We start from the raw sequence: 13,344 nt of genomic DNA on the forward strand, positions 1-13,344 counted from the left end.
TATCCCAATTTTTAGATTATTTTGTACAGCTTCAGCTGGTGTGCCAGTTGCACCCTTACCTGTAACAGGATGCACCAAACACAAAAGTTCATGCCCTTTTCATTCCTATATTAGATTACTGTAATGCTCTCTACATGGGGCTGCCCTTGAAGACCACTTGGAAACTTCAGGTAGTCCCGAACTTAGTGATCAGTGAAGATACTGCCATGTTGCACCTCTGCTGCATGCTTAGTAGTGATTGTATTACCGTGTTACATTTCAGCTGTGGGAGCTGCACTGGTTACTAGTAGGTTTACGAGTGCAATTCAAGCTGCTTGTCACTGCATATAAAGTACCATATGGCTCAGGGCCTGGATATCTTAGACTCTACCTTTCCCCAATAGTTTCTGCACATTCTACCTGCACAGATAAGAAGCATCTGCTAAGGGTTCCTAGCTACTAGGAGGTATGGTGAGGGGGGGCCAAAGCAGGTGTTCTCTGTAACAGCTCCCCTCTAGCTTGTTCCCTGAAGCAAGAATGGCCCCCACCCTCATGGCCTTTCAGAAGTAGATGAAAACCTGGCTCTTCCCAAAGACATTTGAGAATTAATTATAACCATTGGCACCATACCAAACAAATTTTAGCTCATTAATTTTAGTACTAATTTGGGGAAATAGATTTTGGGATTTGCTGTTTTAATTAATTATAATATTGATTAGCCACCTTGAATCTGTTAGGTTTCAGGTGGTAGACAAATCTCATTAACAAATTAATTAACTTGGGATAAAATAGTTCATAGATACTGGTATGCTTTATGCATACTACAAACCACAACCCCCCAAAAATAGTTTTCCTCCCAGTAATAATTGATCAATCATATCTCTACTCAGGGACCATTTCAAGGGAGAAAACTGGAGCAATATGGATCTTTTTCTGTTGATTTGAGTTCTCTGGGCACTAATTAGGCAACCAAACCAAAACTTTGGCTAAACTTTGGTTTAGCTCTGAACTTTATTTTGGCATTTGTTTTAAATAATTTGATTTCAGTGAAACCTACTTGCTACTGCTGGTGGACATAATGGTTAATTTCACTAAGGCTGTAAGCTAAGTATTGTTTAATATTTGAAGATGAAACAGTCATCCCTTCTGTCCTGCAGACTAATGATGCAGATGTAGGTCCAGAAATGATGAGAAGCAGGGCTGCTGCATTGGCTGTACTGAGAAGCAAGCTCCTTTTGGCTACTTTTTCCGGAACTAATCCCCGATTCAACTGCCATTTAAAGGAATGGCTTTGTATGTGAATAAATGGTGCTTGAGCTTGCTTCTATGGTTAAGTACAAGGTCAGGGCTTTCTCAGGATTTTTTTTAAACTGTTCCATAAGTCCATCTGGTAGGATATTTGTTCACCTTACTGTTCAGCCAATTTTTTAAAAAATAAACAAAATATATTTCTTTCTTTTCAACACCCAGGTACTTCATTGTACAGGTCACATTCGTGTTTATGAGAATTGCAACAATCAGACTGTGTGCGGTTATAAAAAGCCTCCCATGACATGTTTGGTATTAATTTGTGAGCCTATACCTCATCCATCAAATATTGAAGTCCCATTGGATAGTAAAACGTTCCTCAGCCGCCATAGCCTTGACATGAAATTTTCCTATTGTGATGAAAGGTAAAGCCAATGCTAATGCGTACCTCGCTCTCCCCCCTTCTCAAATAGGTTCCCTGTGAATTATAATACTTATCTGATTGCTAACTGTATACTCTGCAATTTTACTGTGCCGTATTTATTTGTTAAAATTGGTGAAGAAGATTGATGATGTAAATTTATATGTATCCTTCAGTTTCATAACTTCAGTTTCATAACTTTTGATTCTGAACATTGATGATGCAAAATGCTTTCTAGTTTGCTTTCCATTTTCCAAAATTCTTTTTAAATGATAAAAATAATTTTTTTAAAAATCATTTTTAAACTTTTTCAATTGTACATGTTTGAAAGCAAAATCATGGAAACAATGTATTTAATTAGATAGCATATATAAAAGGTAAAGCAACACTTGCATTAGGATTATTACAGATAGCCCTTGACTTACGACAACAATTGGGACTGGAATTTCCATCGCTAAGCAATCCAGTTGTAAAGGACGACTGCATCATTTAGCAATGTCAATCCCTACAGTCCCAGTTGCCGTCAATAACTGAATCCCAGTCATTAGGCAAGGCAACTTCCTGCCGGCTTTCCACAACCAGAGTCCATGGGGAAGCCAGCAGGAAGTTTCAAGTCCCAGGCCAGCAGGCAGGTAAGTGGCTGCTGCCAGGTGAGGGAGGGAGTGAGGGGGAGTGTGGGGGTGCATGGGAGGGGGTGAGGGGGTGCATGAGAGGCACCATGTGGATTGGGGAGGGTGTGTGAGAAATGCCACATGGGTTTGGTGTGGGGGTGTGGTGCGGATTGGGAAAGGCATGTGGGGGTGTGCAAGTGGCTGGTGCAGCATGAGCGCAAAGGGGCTGGGGAGGGTACACAGGTGGGGGAGACTTACCCCAGAGACTTGCAACCTTCCCTGCTGGCTTCCCCGTTGATTTTCTGGGGAAGCCAGCAGGGAAGGTAGCAAATAGTGATTGCAGGGTGTTTGGCAACCAGTCATAAGTATGAACGGTTGCCAAGCACCCAGATTGTGATCACATGACTATGGGGGTTCTGGGGCGACCGTAACTCCGAGGACCAGTCATAACCACCATTTGTTCAGCAACGTCATAACTTGGAATGGTCGCTGACTGAATGGTTGTAAGTCGAGGACTACTTATATGCTGATAGATTTTTTTCATTTTAGAAAAGACCACTTCTGTCTTCTCTGAGTAGTGTTTCTTTTCCTGGTACTGGTGTTCTGTGTAACACTGCCAGAAATAATTTTAAAGTGGCTGAAGTAATTTTAAATTTGGCATTCCCCAGTCTGGTGTCCTTCAGATGGGTTGGACCACTTCTCCAGCCTTAAGCAACAGTATTAATCATGCTGGCTTGGAACAACAGGACTTACAGTTCAGCTAACCTGGAGGCACCTGACTGGGGAACTGAACTAATAATGAAAATATGGTATTTTTATGTAGGAAATGTTTAATTGGTGTAATGTTGAAATACATTTCATTTTGTGCATTCGATTTTTTTCTTTGAGACAAGCAAAAATCCCCAAACCTGTAGCTCTCTAGTTCATTTTGTCTCCAAGCATAGATCATATTGTAGTTACTAGTGAAGCTTGCACTGTGGTCTGTGCTTGTTTAATTGATGTAATGTTGAATTCCATTTCATTTTGTGTCATGTCCGTCAGAATTTTATTTATAACATCTCGCCATGCACTGGGGAGAAGCTTATCTTTAAAAACATTAAATGACATGATTCACAACATCCTGTTGATCCTTATAAATACAAAATAAAACCAGTATGTAAATACTTTATGGTTTTGATTTTTTTCTAAATTGCTTTGAGACAAGCAAAAATCCCTAAACCTTTATCACTCTAGCTCATTTTGTCTCAAAGCCCAGATCATGTTATAGTTACTAGTGAAGCTTGCATTGTGGTTTTTGTTTGTTTTAATGGCTAATAAAATGTAATGCTTTTCTTTTTGTCTTTACTTTTAACAAATAAAGCATACTTTTACTTTTTTCTCTCCTTTTGGATAAAGGATTACAGAACTAATAGGATATGATCCCGAAGAACTCCTGGGGCGCTCTGTATATGAATATTATCATGCACTGGACTCTGATCATCTGACCAAAACACATCATGACAGTAAGTTGATGACGGCAGGACAGTTGCATGCTGTTCAGATTTCATTAACATATTCTGTGCTATTTACCATGAATCCAGTACCATGAAAAAGTTTTGTCGGATACTGTGTATGCTATTGTGAAATTCTAAACACTTCAGGAGTTCTGAACCTTTTGAGGCTGATGAGCATATTTAGAATGTTGAGAGCTTGTCTTGGGCATAGATTTCCTGCCATGAGGAAATGACAAATTTACAAATGACTAATCACAAAACAGCTATGCAGTGAAAGTCATTTTGTTGCTAGATGGATGTAACTTGCCCAATAACTGAAGAGGTAGAGGTAGAGTCTGAGTCCCAAATACCAAATTATATATTTATGCCCACAGATACCTGCTTCACTGAAGGCAAACTAGTGATGCTCACAGAAATGATTCCTCTGCACATTACTCCTACTCATGTCTACACATACTCAGGAAAAATCCACACTAAATACAAGCCATCTAACTATTGTTCTCAAAAATACTCAACACAGCATACATACGCATGTATTCATTGGTGAAGCAAAATACTCCTTTATTCTCTGCCATCTCCATTAGCTTACCAAGATATCCTATACTGCCCCTAGCTGCCATCACAATTTAAATTTTTAAAAAGAATATTAAGGTTAAAAGCATTCTTGAAAATAAAGATGTTGTAAGAGGCTGGAGCTTTATTTTGCAGTATTCTGGCCACCCTTTATTTTCACTGAAAATAATTGCTTAAAAAACGGCAAGGCCAATTAGGGTTGAGAGAATGTCAGTCATTCTACCAGGCAACCCAGTCTTAAGTGTATAAATAATTTGGGTCTCTTTCTGCTTCCAGTGTTTGCCAAAGGGCAAGTCACCACCGGACAGTATCGAATGCTTGCCAAGGAAGGTGGCTATGTTTGGGTAGAGACTCAAGCAACCGTTATATACAATACTAAGAATTCCCAACCACAGTGTATTGTGTGCGTGAACTATGTCTTGAGGTGAGTTTTGTCTGTAACTGCTGTTGGGAAGAGGCAAATAATCAGCCAGGTATTAAGCTGACTTTTAAAAGAGAAGTTGCTGGTATTTATGTCTGCTTGATGTAATGCTACTGCCTTTAGTAACAGAGTTTTCTTCAGTATGTATTTCTTCTCTGTAAGTATACTTATTCATTTCCATATTATGTTAAGGTAAGTTCTGTATGAAACCTCAGGTTTGTTTTCCTACTAATTGCCCATGGGTTTTCATATCTGTTGGAGCAGTGCTATTCAAAATTTTGGGAACCTGCATCACGGTTCAATAATGGATGTAGTTATTCCAACAAATGAGAGACTGCATGTGTGCCACCCACAGGTTTTCCTTCTCTGCAGTTCATGTATAGAATTCTGTTGGAATATTCTGCCTCTAGACAAAAAGACATATTATACATCACATCATATTAATCTTCAGTGTAGATACTCTTGATCGATTATGTGCCATCAAGTTAGTGTCAACTCTTAGTGACCACATACTGTAGATATTCTCCAGGATGATCTATTCCAACCTGTTCCATCGTTTCCTCCAATGGTGCACCCATCACCACTATAATTGAGTCCCTCCACCTTGCTGCTGGTTGACCTCTTCTCTTTCCATCTACCTTTCGTAGCATTATACTTCTCTAGACAGCTAGGTCTTCACGTAAAGTGTCCAAAGGATAATAATTTGAGCCTGGGCATTTTTGCCTTGAGTGAGAACTTGGGTTGATTTGTTTGATGATCCATTTGTTCGTTTTCTTGGTTATCCATTGTCCCTGTCATTCTCCAGATTTGCTGACATAGTTAGAATCTTTGCCTGAGATTATGAGTTTTCTGGATTGATAAATTTTTCAGCTACATCCTTACATTCATACAGTGGGGCAAAAAAGTATTTAGTCAGCCACCAATTGTGCAAGTTCTCCCACTTAAAAAGATGAGAGAGGCCTGTAATTTTCATCATAGGTATATCTCAACTATGAGAGACAAAATGGGGGAAAAAATCCAGAAAATCACATTATCTGATTTTTAAAGAATTTATTTGCAAATCATGGTGGAAAATAAGTATTTGGTCAATATCAAAAGTTCATCTCAATACTTTGTTATATATCCTTTGTTGGCAATGACAGAGGTCAAACGTTTTCTGTAAGTCTTCACAAGGTTTTCACACACTGTGGCTGGTATTTTGGCCCATTCCTCCATGCAGATCTCCTCTAGAGCAGTGATGTTTTGGGGCTGTCGCTGGGCAACACGGAATTTCAACTCCCTCCAAAGGTTTTCCATGGGGTTGAGATCTGGAGACTGGCTAGGCCACTCCAGGACCTTGAAATGCTTCTTACAAAGCCACTCCTTCGATGCCCGGGCAGTGTGTTTGGGATCATTGTCATGCTGAAAGACCCAGCCACGTTTCATCTTCAGTGCCCTTGCTGATGGAAGGAGGTGTTCACTCAAAATCTCACAATACATGACCCCATTCATTCTTTCCTTTACACGGATCAGTCGTCCTGGTCCCTTTGCAGAAAAACAGCCCCAAAGCATGATGTTTCCACCCCCGTGCTTCACAGTAGGTATGGTGTTCTTTGGATGCAACTCAGCATTCTCTCTCCTCCAAACACGACGAGTTGAGTTTAGACCAAAATGTTCTACTTTGGTTTCATCTGACCATATGACATTCTCCCAGTCCTCTTCTGGATCATCCAAATGCTCTCTAGCAAACTTCAGACAGGCCCGGACATGTACTGGCTTAAGCAGCAGGACACATCTGGCACTGCAGGATTTGAGTCCCTAGCGGCGTAATGTGTTACTGATGGTAGCCTTTGTTACTTTGGTCCCAGCTCTCTGCAGGTCATTCACTAGGTCCCCCCGTGTGGTTCTGGGATTTTTGCTCACCATTCTTGTGATCATTTTGACCCCATGGGGTGAGATCTTGTGTGGAGCCCCAGATCAAGGGAGATTATCAGTGGTCTTGTATGTCTTCCGTTTTCTAATTATTGCTCCCACAGTTGATTTCTTCACACCAAGCTGCTTGCCTATTGCAGATTCAGTCTTCCCAGCCTGGTGCAGGTCTACAATTTTGTTTCTGGTGTCCTTCAACAGCTCTTTGGTCTTGGCCATAGTGGAGTTTGGAGTGTGACTGTTTGAGGTTGTGGACAGGTGTCTTCTATACTGATAACAAGGTCAAACAGGTGCCATTACTACAGGTAACGAGTGGAGGACAGAGGAGCCTCTTAAGTAGTTACAGGTCTGTGAGAGCCAGACATCTTGCTTGTTTGTAGGTGACCAAATACTTATTTTCCACCATGTTTTGCAAATAAATTCTTTAAAAATCAGACAATGTGATTTTCTGGATTTTTTTTTCTCATTTTGTCTCTCATAGTTGAGGTATACCTATGATGAAAATTACAGGCCTCTCTCATCTTTTTAAGTGGGAGAACTTGCACAATTGGTGGCTGACTAAATACTTTTTTGCCCCACTGTATTTAGTTACAGAGTTTGACTCTTTTCAGGCTGTTAATGGTGCATATTTCCCAGTTTTTTATAAGTTTGTGTGCATGCACACATGCAACTGAGTTCAGGCTTATTCCCAAAGGAACGTTATGTTATTGTTTTAAACCTGCATCTAGAGATTTCTCAAGTTAGTTCCTTAAGAAAAGGGGAAAAAAAACAGTAGCATATTTGTTTTCTAATGGACAGTTTGTCCACCACTAATATTTTCCTGCAGTATATAATTATGAAATATCATTAGAATTTATTCTAGGGTGCAAAGTGGTGCTAAAGCCCAATAGTTTTCGTCATTCCACCACAGAATCTACATTTGCGCCTAGAGCATACCCAGAACTTTCTTCAGTAAACAGCGACTCTGATAAATGCTCAGGGGTTCCTTGCCATGACAGAGTTCTCTAAAGCCAGAATATATTACGTATATGCTACTTGTGTAATAAATGTACATTGTAAATGTACAATGCCAGCTATTAACATCTCTCCATCATTTCTTTCTCTATTCTTTTGCAGTGGAATTGTTCAGGGGGACTTGATTTTTTCACTTCAGCAAACAGAGCGTATGTTGAAACCAGTGGATTCTCCTGAGATGGGAATGATGAAAGTACTCAACAAGAGTGATCTGGAAGATAGCAACAGCCTCTTTGAGAAACTTAAAAAGGAACCTGATGCATTAACCTATCTTGCTCCTGCTGCTGGGGACACCATAATAGCATTAGATTTCGGCAATGATGGTATGTGTATATTTAACTAAACAACAACAACAAAATTAATTATCCATAAATGCTGAGCATTTGAATTTTTTAAAGAGATGTTCTTGGTATATGCTGAATTTTAATTAAGCCCTTAAATTGTGACACAGTATTTCTTTCTTTGATTGGTGATGTCTTTTTTAATTTTTGCAGAGTCAGATGAGCAACAGTCTGATGAAGTTCCTTTGTATAATGATGTAATGCTCCCCTCATCCAGTGAGAAACTGCAGAGTATAAATTTGGCAATGTCCCCACTACCTGCCTCTGAAACAACAAAGCCACTCCGCAGCAGTGCTGACCCAGCACTCAATAGAGAGGTGGTGGCCAAACTGGAACCCAACACAGAGCCCTTAGACCTTACTTTCTCCAGCCGGCAGACCCAAGATCAACCAGCTACTCCTTCTGATGGAAGCACTAGCCAAAGCTCACCTGAGGTTTGTCATTTAATAATCTTTTGCAACTTTCCATTGTATCTGTATTAACTTTTATGCCATATCAACCTTGTATTACCATATTTTCCCGACAATAAGACGCCCCCATGTACAAGACGACCCCCACTTTTCCAACCCAAAATTAAGAAATCAGTATTTTAAAGATAGTGCAGAACACATTTTTATTTAGTAATTAGTTAACATTGACCTGATACACTCGGTGGAAGGAGGTCCAAACCGTCTCTCTGCAGCTCTATTTCCAGGCTCTTTTGCATAACTGATTACATTCAAGCATGAGTGAAACTGCTGATAGCTTGTCTCTGCAAACAGCCTTCCTCTAATTGGTTTGTTCAGCATCAGCTGACGTCAGTTACTTAAGGCTCGTGATTGGAGGAAGTCTGTTTGGGAGACAAGCTATTTCACTCGTGATTGGAGGCTAGCAATAGGAAGAAGCCTCTCTGCAGAAACAAAGTATGGGCAGTTTTGCAACCGCGCGGTTCTTGGCTGACTTCCTTGAATAAGACGCCCTTCAATTTTTAGGGTAAGGATTTTAGAAAAAAGTATCATCTTATAGTCGGAAAAATACGGTATATCATTTTCCCAAGAAACACCAGAGGAGGAGGATGGGGAGAAAAGAAAAATTGATTGAATCTTTTCTAGTGAGCTTTATGCTGAGTGAGGATTCAGATCTAGAGTGGCAACTATTACAGTGGTATCTCGGGATACGAACGCCTCTACTAATGAACTTTTCGGGTTACGACCAGCTCCGGCCGCAAAAATTTACCTCGATGTGCGAACTCCACCTCAGGGTACGGTCATTTTTCCACCCTGACACGTGGTCCGCGGCCATTTTCCCGCCGCACCGCGCGGCGCCCGGCCGTTTTCCCGCCCCGCCGCACGGCGCCCGGCCGTTTTCCCGCCCTGCTGCGCCCGGCCGTTTTCCCGCCCTGCCGCGCGGCGCCCGGCCGTTTTCCCGCCACACGATGCCCGGCCGTTTTCCCGCCCCTGATGCGTGGTCCGCGGACGCCAGAACAGATTAACGGTAATTACATTGAACCTTATGGGAAAATTTGCTTCGGGGTGCGACCAAATTCGGAGGGCGGAACGGATTAACCGGATTTACATTGAACCCCATGGGGAAATTTGCGTCAGGTTACGACCAACTCGGGATGCGCCCAGAGTCACGGAACGGATTAAGTTCGTATCCCGAGGTACCACTGTATTTCACATTTTTCTTTTCCAAATGATAGTGTAGTGACAATTTTTACTGTTTGGCTCAGCATGGGAACTAAAGATTGACACAATTCACTTTCCCTTCATTTGACTCATTTGAGTTGGCAGTTAAGAATGATTTTGAGTATGGAGTTTGCCATTTGACAGTTTGCTTTACTATTAAGCCAATAAAAGGTATCACTAGAAATTCTTTGTGTCATACTCTTTCTTGTTAAGCATAAAGTGGTATAGTCTTGCTTCCTATCCCTTAAGAAGATTTGAGAAATTGTATTTTTAAATACAATTTTAAAATGTGAGGGGCTATGTGTCAAAATGATTGTGTGAGTTTTATCACTCCAGTAATGTTCTCGTATTTATTGTGCCTCATCCTTATTGTAGAAGCTTAGTGATTTAAAATTTCAGTGAAATCTATTAACATAGACCACCAATGTTTGTCCCATGATATCAAATTCATTGTGATAGTGTGATTGAAATTTGGTCTCATTTTACTGAACAAAGTTGCTGATTATTTTTACAGCCCAATAGTCCTACTAATGATTATTGCTTCAGTGTGGATAATGAGATAGCCAGTGAGTTCAAGCTGGAATTGGTGGAAAAGCTCTTTGCAATAGACCCAGAATCAAAAAACCCATTTTCAATGCAGGTGAGTGCATTAACCAAAACTTTATGTTCATTCTGTTTTAATATTTACACATCCATGCTGTGTTACTGACAATGCTTGGGCATAATTCTTCTAACACTAAGCTCAGAATACTTAGTTCGTTACTGTGTAACTGGATATAGAGGAGTGGGTGGTAGAATTGTGTCTGTGATCCAGACCCATATGTATCATAGTATTCGTTTCTGAGAAATCGAAACAGTTTGACTAAAGCGACTGCAGTTGGAAAACCTCAAATGGGTATATAGTAGGGTTGTATAGCACTTCAGATTCATTCTCCAAAAAGGTGCTTCTGAGTGCATGGCAGTGTGAACATAGTACCTGACCATAATGGAGCTGCATCTTAAAGGAGCTGCATCTTATTTCTAGAATTGTCTGGCAATGCAAAAAAAGGTGCAGCTGCATGGCTGCTATAAACTGTCATAGCAGGTGGTATATTTGTGCAACTCTGTGCTCTGGAGCACCTGTTGAGGAAAGAATCTGAAGTACTGCAGAATCCTGGTGTCTAGATGGTAAGGTGTTTATTTACTTTAAACTATAAACTATCCCTGGAATCCTCAGCTAGGTAATATCTGTGAAAGTAGGGATAAGGCCATTTTATCAGACTAATGCATATATTGGCTGAACCCTATAAACCCCTGAAAACTATGTTGCTCGCCATTTTGGTTTCAGTAGCATTCCCAGCTAAGCCTTTTGGAAGCAGGAGAAAAACAGGGTTGATAGATTCTTGGAAGATGACAGGTCTGGTAGCAGTTTAACCATCCCTGCAATCTTAATTTTCCTGTGTCAGACTGTGCAGTTATGCATTCTTCTTCTTCCTCTTCCTCCTCCCCCTCTTCTTTCAGGAAACAGATTTAGATTTGGAAATGTTGGCACCTTATATCCCCATGGACGATGATTTCCAGTTGCGCACCTTTGACCAACTTTCTCCACTGGAGAGTAATTCTGCAAATTCTTCTTCTAATGTGACTCCTGTGACAGGGTTTCAGCCAACTCTAATGCAGTCATCTGCTACAGACACGATAAAACCCATGACAATCAAGCATGAGACTGATGCGAAGGTGCTTGTAACTCCTGCTCCTATCAACCCAAAAGCACTCACAGATCCTGCTCCCATAATTAGTGCCCTGGGATCACCTTATACTAAGAATCAAAGTCGGACTGCATCTCCAGTCAGAACAGGAAAAGGCACGATAGACCAGACAGAGCAAATGAATCGAGCAACACCAGACTTGTTGACAGTCACTTTTGGTAAAAGGTAAATGCTGTTATCTGTCAGATCTTAAAGCCAGTCATGCGATCTATACTCTTACATAGAAAGTTGAATGAACTTGGGGATAAGAAAAGTAGTGCTTGCAGGCACTAGTGAGTCCACTGAGCTTCCTATCCTACTTGTCTTTCTTTTAAAATTCATCTAATTAAAAAATAGGGAGTTGACATGCTGCAAAAACACGAGCCTTTAGACTGGAATCAACTTGCAGAAATGCCTTTGTGAGAGTCAAAGATCACTGGGGGGGAAAGGGGGGCTAATTCAATTTTTGTTAAATAGGTATTTTGCTATTGACTGACATCCATTTTGTAAACAGGGAAATTTTCTCTGGTACGGGTAGTCCTCACTTAATTACCATAATTGGGACAGGAATTTCCTTCGCTAAGTGAAGCAGTCATTAGGTGAAACATCATGTGACCACACCTCTTAGTGACAGCAATTCTGGTAGTCTTGGTTGCAGTCATTAGACCAGGACTTCAAACTTCACCTGCCCTGCCATGCTAGCATCCACTTCAGTTCCCCCCACCTGCCTGTTTCCCCCCAACCTCTGCCCTTTTGGCCACCCTGCACTTCATCTTGCGCTCCACCTCCCCTGCTGCCCCCAGATTACTTATGCTGTCTTCTTCCTCCTGCAGCTGATGAGGCGTGCATGGCCTCATAAGGCAGCTGCTGGCTGCATGCACCTCATCAGCAGCAGGAGGAAGAAGATGGCAAAGGTCAGCTGGGGGCGGCAGAGGGCAGGGAGGCCAAAAGGGCAGAGATGCAGGGGAGATGGGTGGGGGAGGTGAAGTGCACCCTGTGGTCGTAAATGCAGGCAGGCTGCCAAGCACCTGAATTTTGATTACATGACCATGGGGGTGCTGCAGCAGCCATCACTTCAAGGACTGGTTGTAAACACTGTTAGTTCAGCACTGTTGTAACTTTGAACGGTTGCTGATCAAATGGCTGTTAAGTGAGGACTACCTGTAGTAATTTGATGGGTATGCCTACAACTGCTTTCAAAATTCCAAATGTGCCCTGGTTCAGAAAAGTCAGTTATCCTGAACAGTTTATTTTTGGTATGCCAAATGTTTCCTTATAGTGATATTTTCCCTATTCACAGATAAGGAATTGAGGATTGTGAAAAAATAGTACTTTAACCAAGTTATTTATTAAACTGAAGTGAGGCTCAGATTTGGGACCTAATATTTTAGCCCTGAACGTCTTCCTAATATGTCTGAACCATTCTTGTCAATGTTGCCATAAGTTGTAAAATTTGTAGTTCACCTTAGGAGTTCAGATCCTCTTCTAATATTTAGCTTTGCATTCTGGAGCATTAGCAGGTCAAAACCGTGAGGCTGAATGCTGTAAAAAACTTACTTCCGAGGTGAGCGGCTATATAAATAGGATAAATAAATAAAATAAAAATAAATACATGAACTAAACACGGAATATGAATAAAATAAATAAAATAAAAACCTAGGGCTAGCCTTTGCTCTGTCTAAATCAGAGGTGCACAACCTACAGCCCCTTAAAGCGGGGAATTCCATACATTTGACTGTATCACCTGCACCATGAAAAAATACATCACAAAAACAGGTGCATCACATACATAGCTTATCTGTTTTGCTCTTAGTGAAATGTAGATGAGCTAGTTTGTTGTCCTCTGATGAAATACATCAGGATACACGCATACTATACATGTTCATTCACTCCATCTCAGTCAACTTTAGCACATTTTAAAACTTGTTGAAATATTCTAAA

At 40.9% G+C, this 13,344-nt stretch overlaps 1 protein-coding gene across 2 annotated transcripts in view; it reads left to right on the top strand.

Annotated features, from left to right (window-relative positions):
• HIF1A (hypoxia inducible factor 1 subunit alpha) overlaps positions 1-13,344 on the top strand; it is a 54,862-nt gene that overhangs the window by 36,581 nt on the left and 4,937 nt on the right. For both annotated transcript variants that reach the window (XM_007427209.4, XM_088149736.1), the window contains exons 6-12: positions 1,450-1,652; positions 3,655-3,761; positions 4,602-4,749; positions 7,771-7,991; positions 8,163-8,443; positions 10,191-10,316; positions 11,177-11,589. In XM_007427209.4, coding sequence (XP_007427271.1) covers positions 1,450-1,652; positions 3,655-3,761; positions 4,602-4,749; positions 7,771-7,991; positions 8,163-8,443; positions 10,191-10,316; positions 11,177-11,589 — 1,499 coding nt within the window. The remainder of the gene's footprint in view (positions 1-1,449; positions 1,653-3,654; positions 3,762-4,601; positions 4,750-7,770; positions 7,992-8,162; positions 8,444-10,190; positions 10,317-11,176; positions 11,590-13,344) is intronic.

This window comes from Python bivittatus, unplaced genomic scaffold (genome assembly GCF_059951505.1).
Source record: "Python bivittatus isolate LINGU-HERP-01145 unplaced genomic scaffold, Pbiv_v1 ctg000580_np1212, whole genome shotgun sequence".
Taxonomy (NCBI): domain Eukaryota; kingdom Metazoa; phylum Chordata; class Lepidosauria; order Squamata; family Pythonidae; genus Python; species Python bivittatus.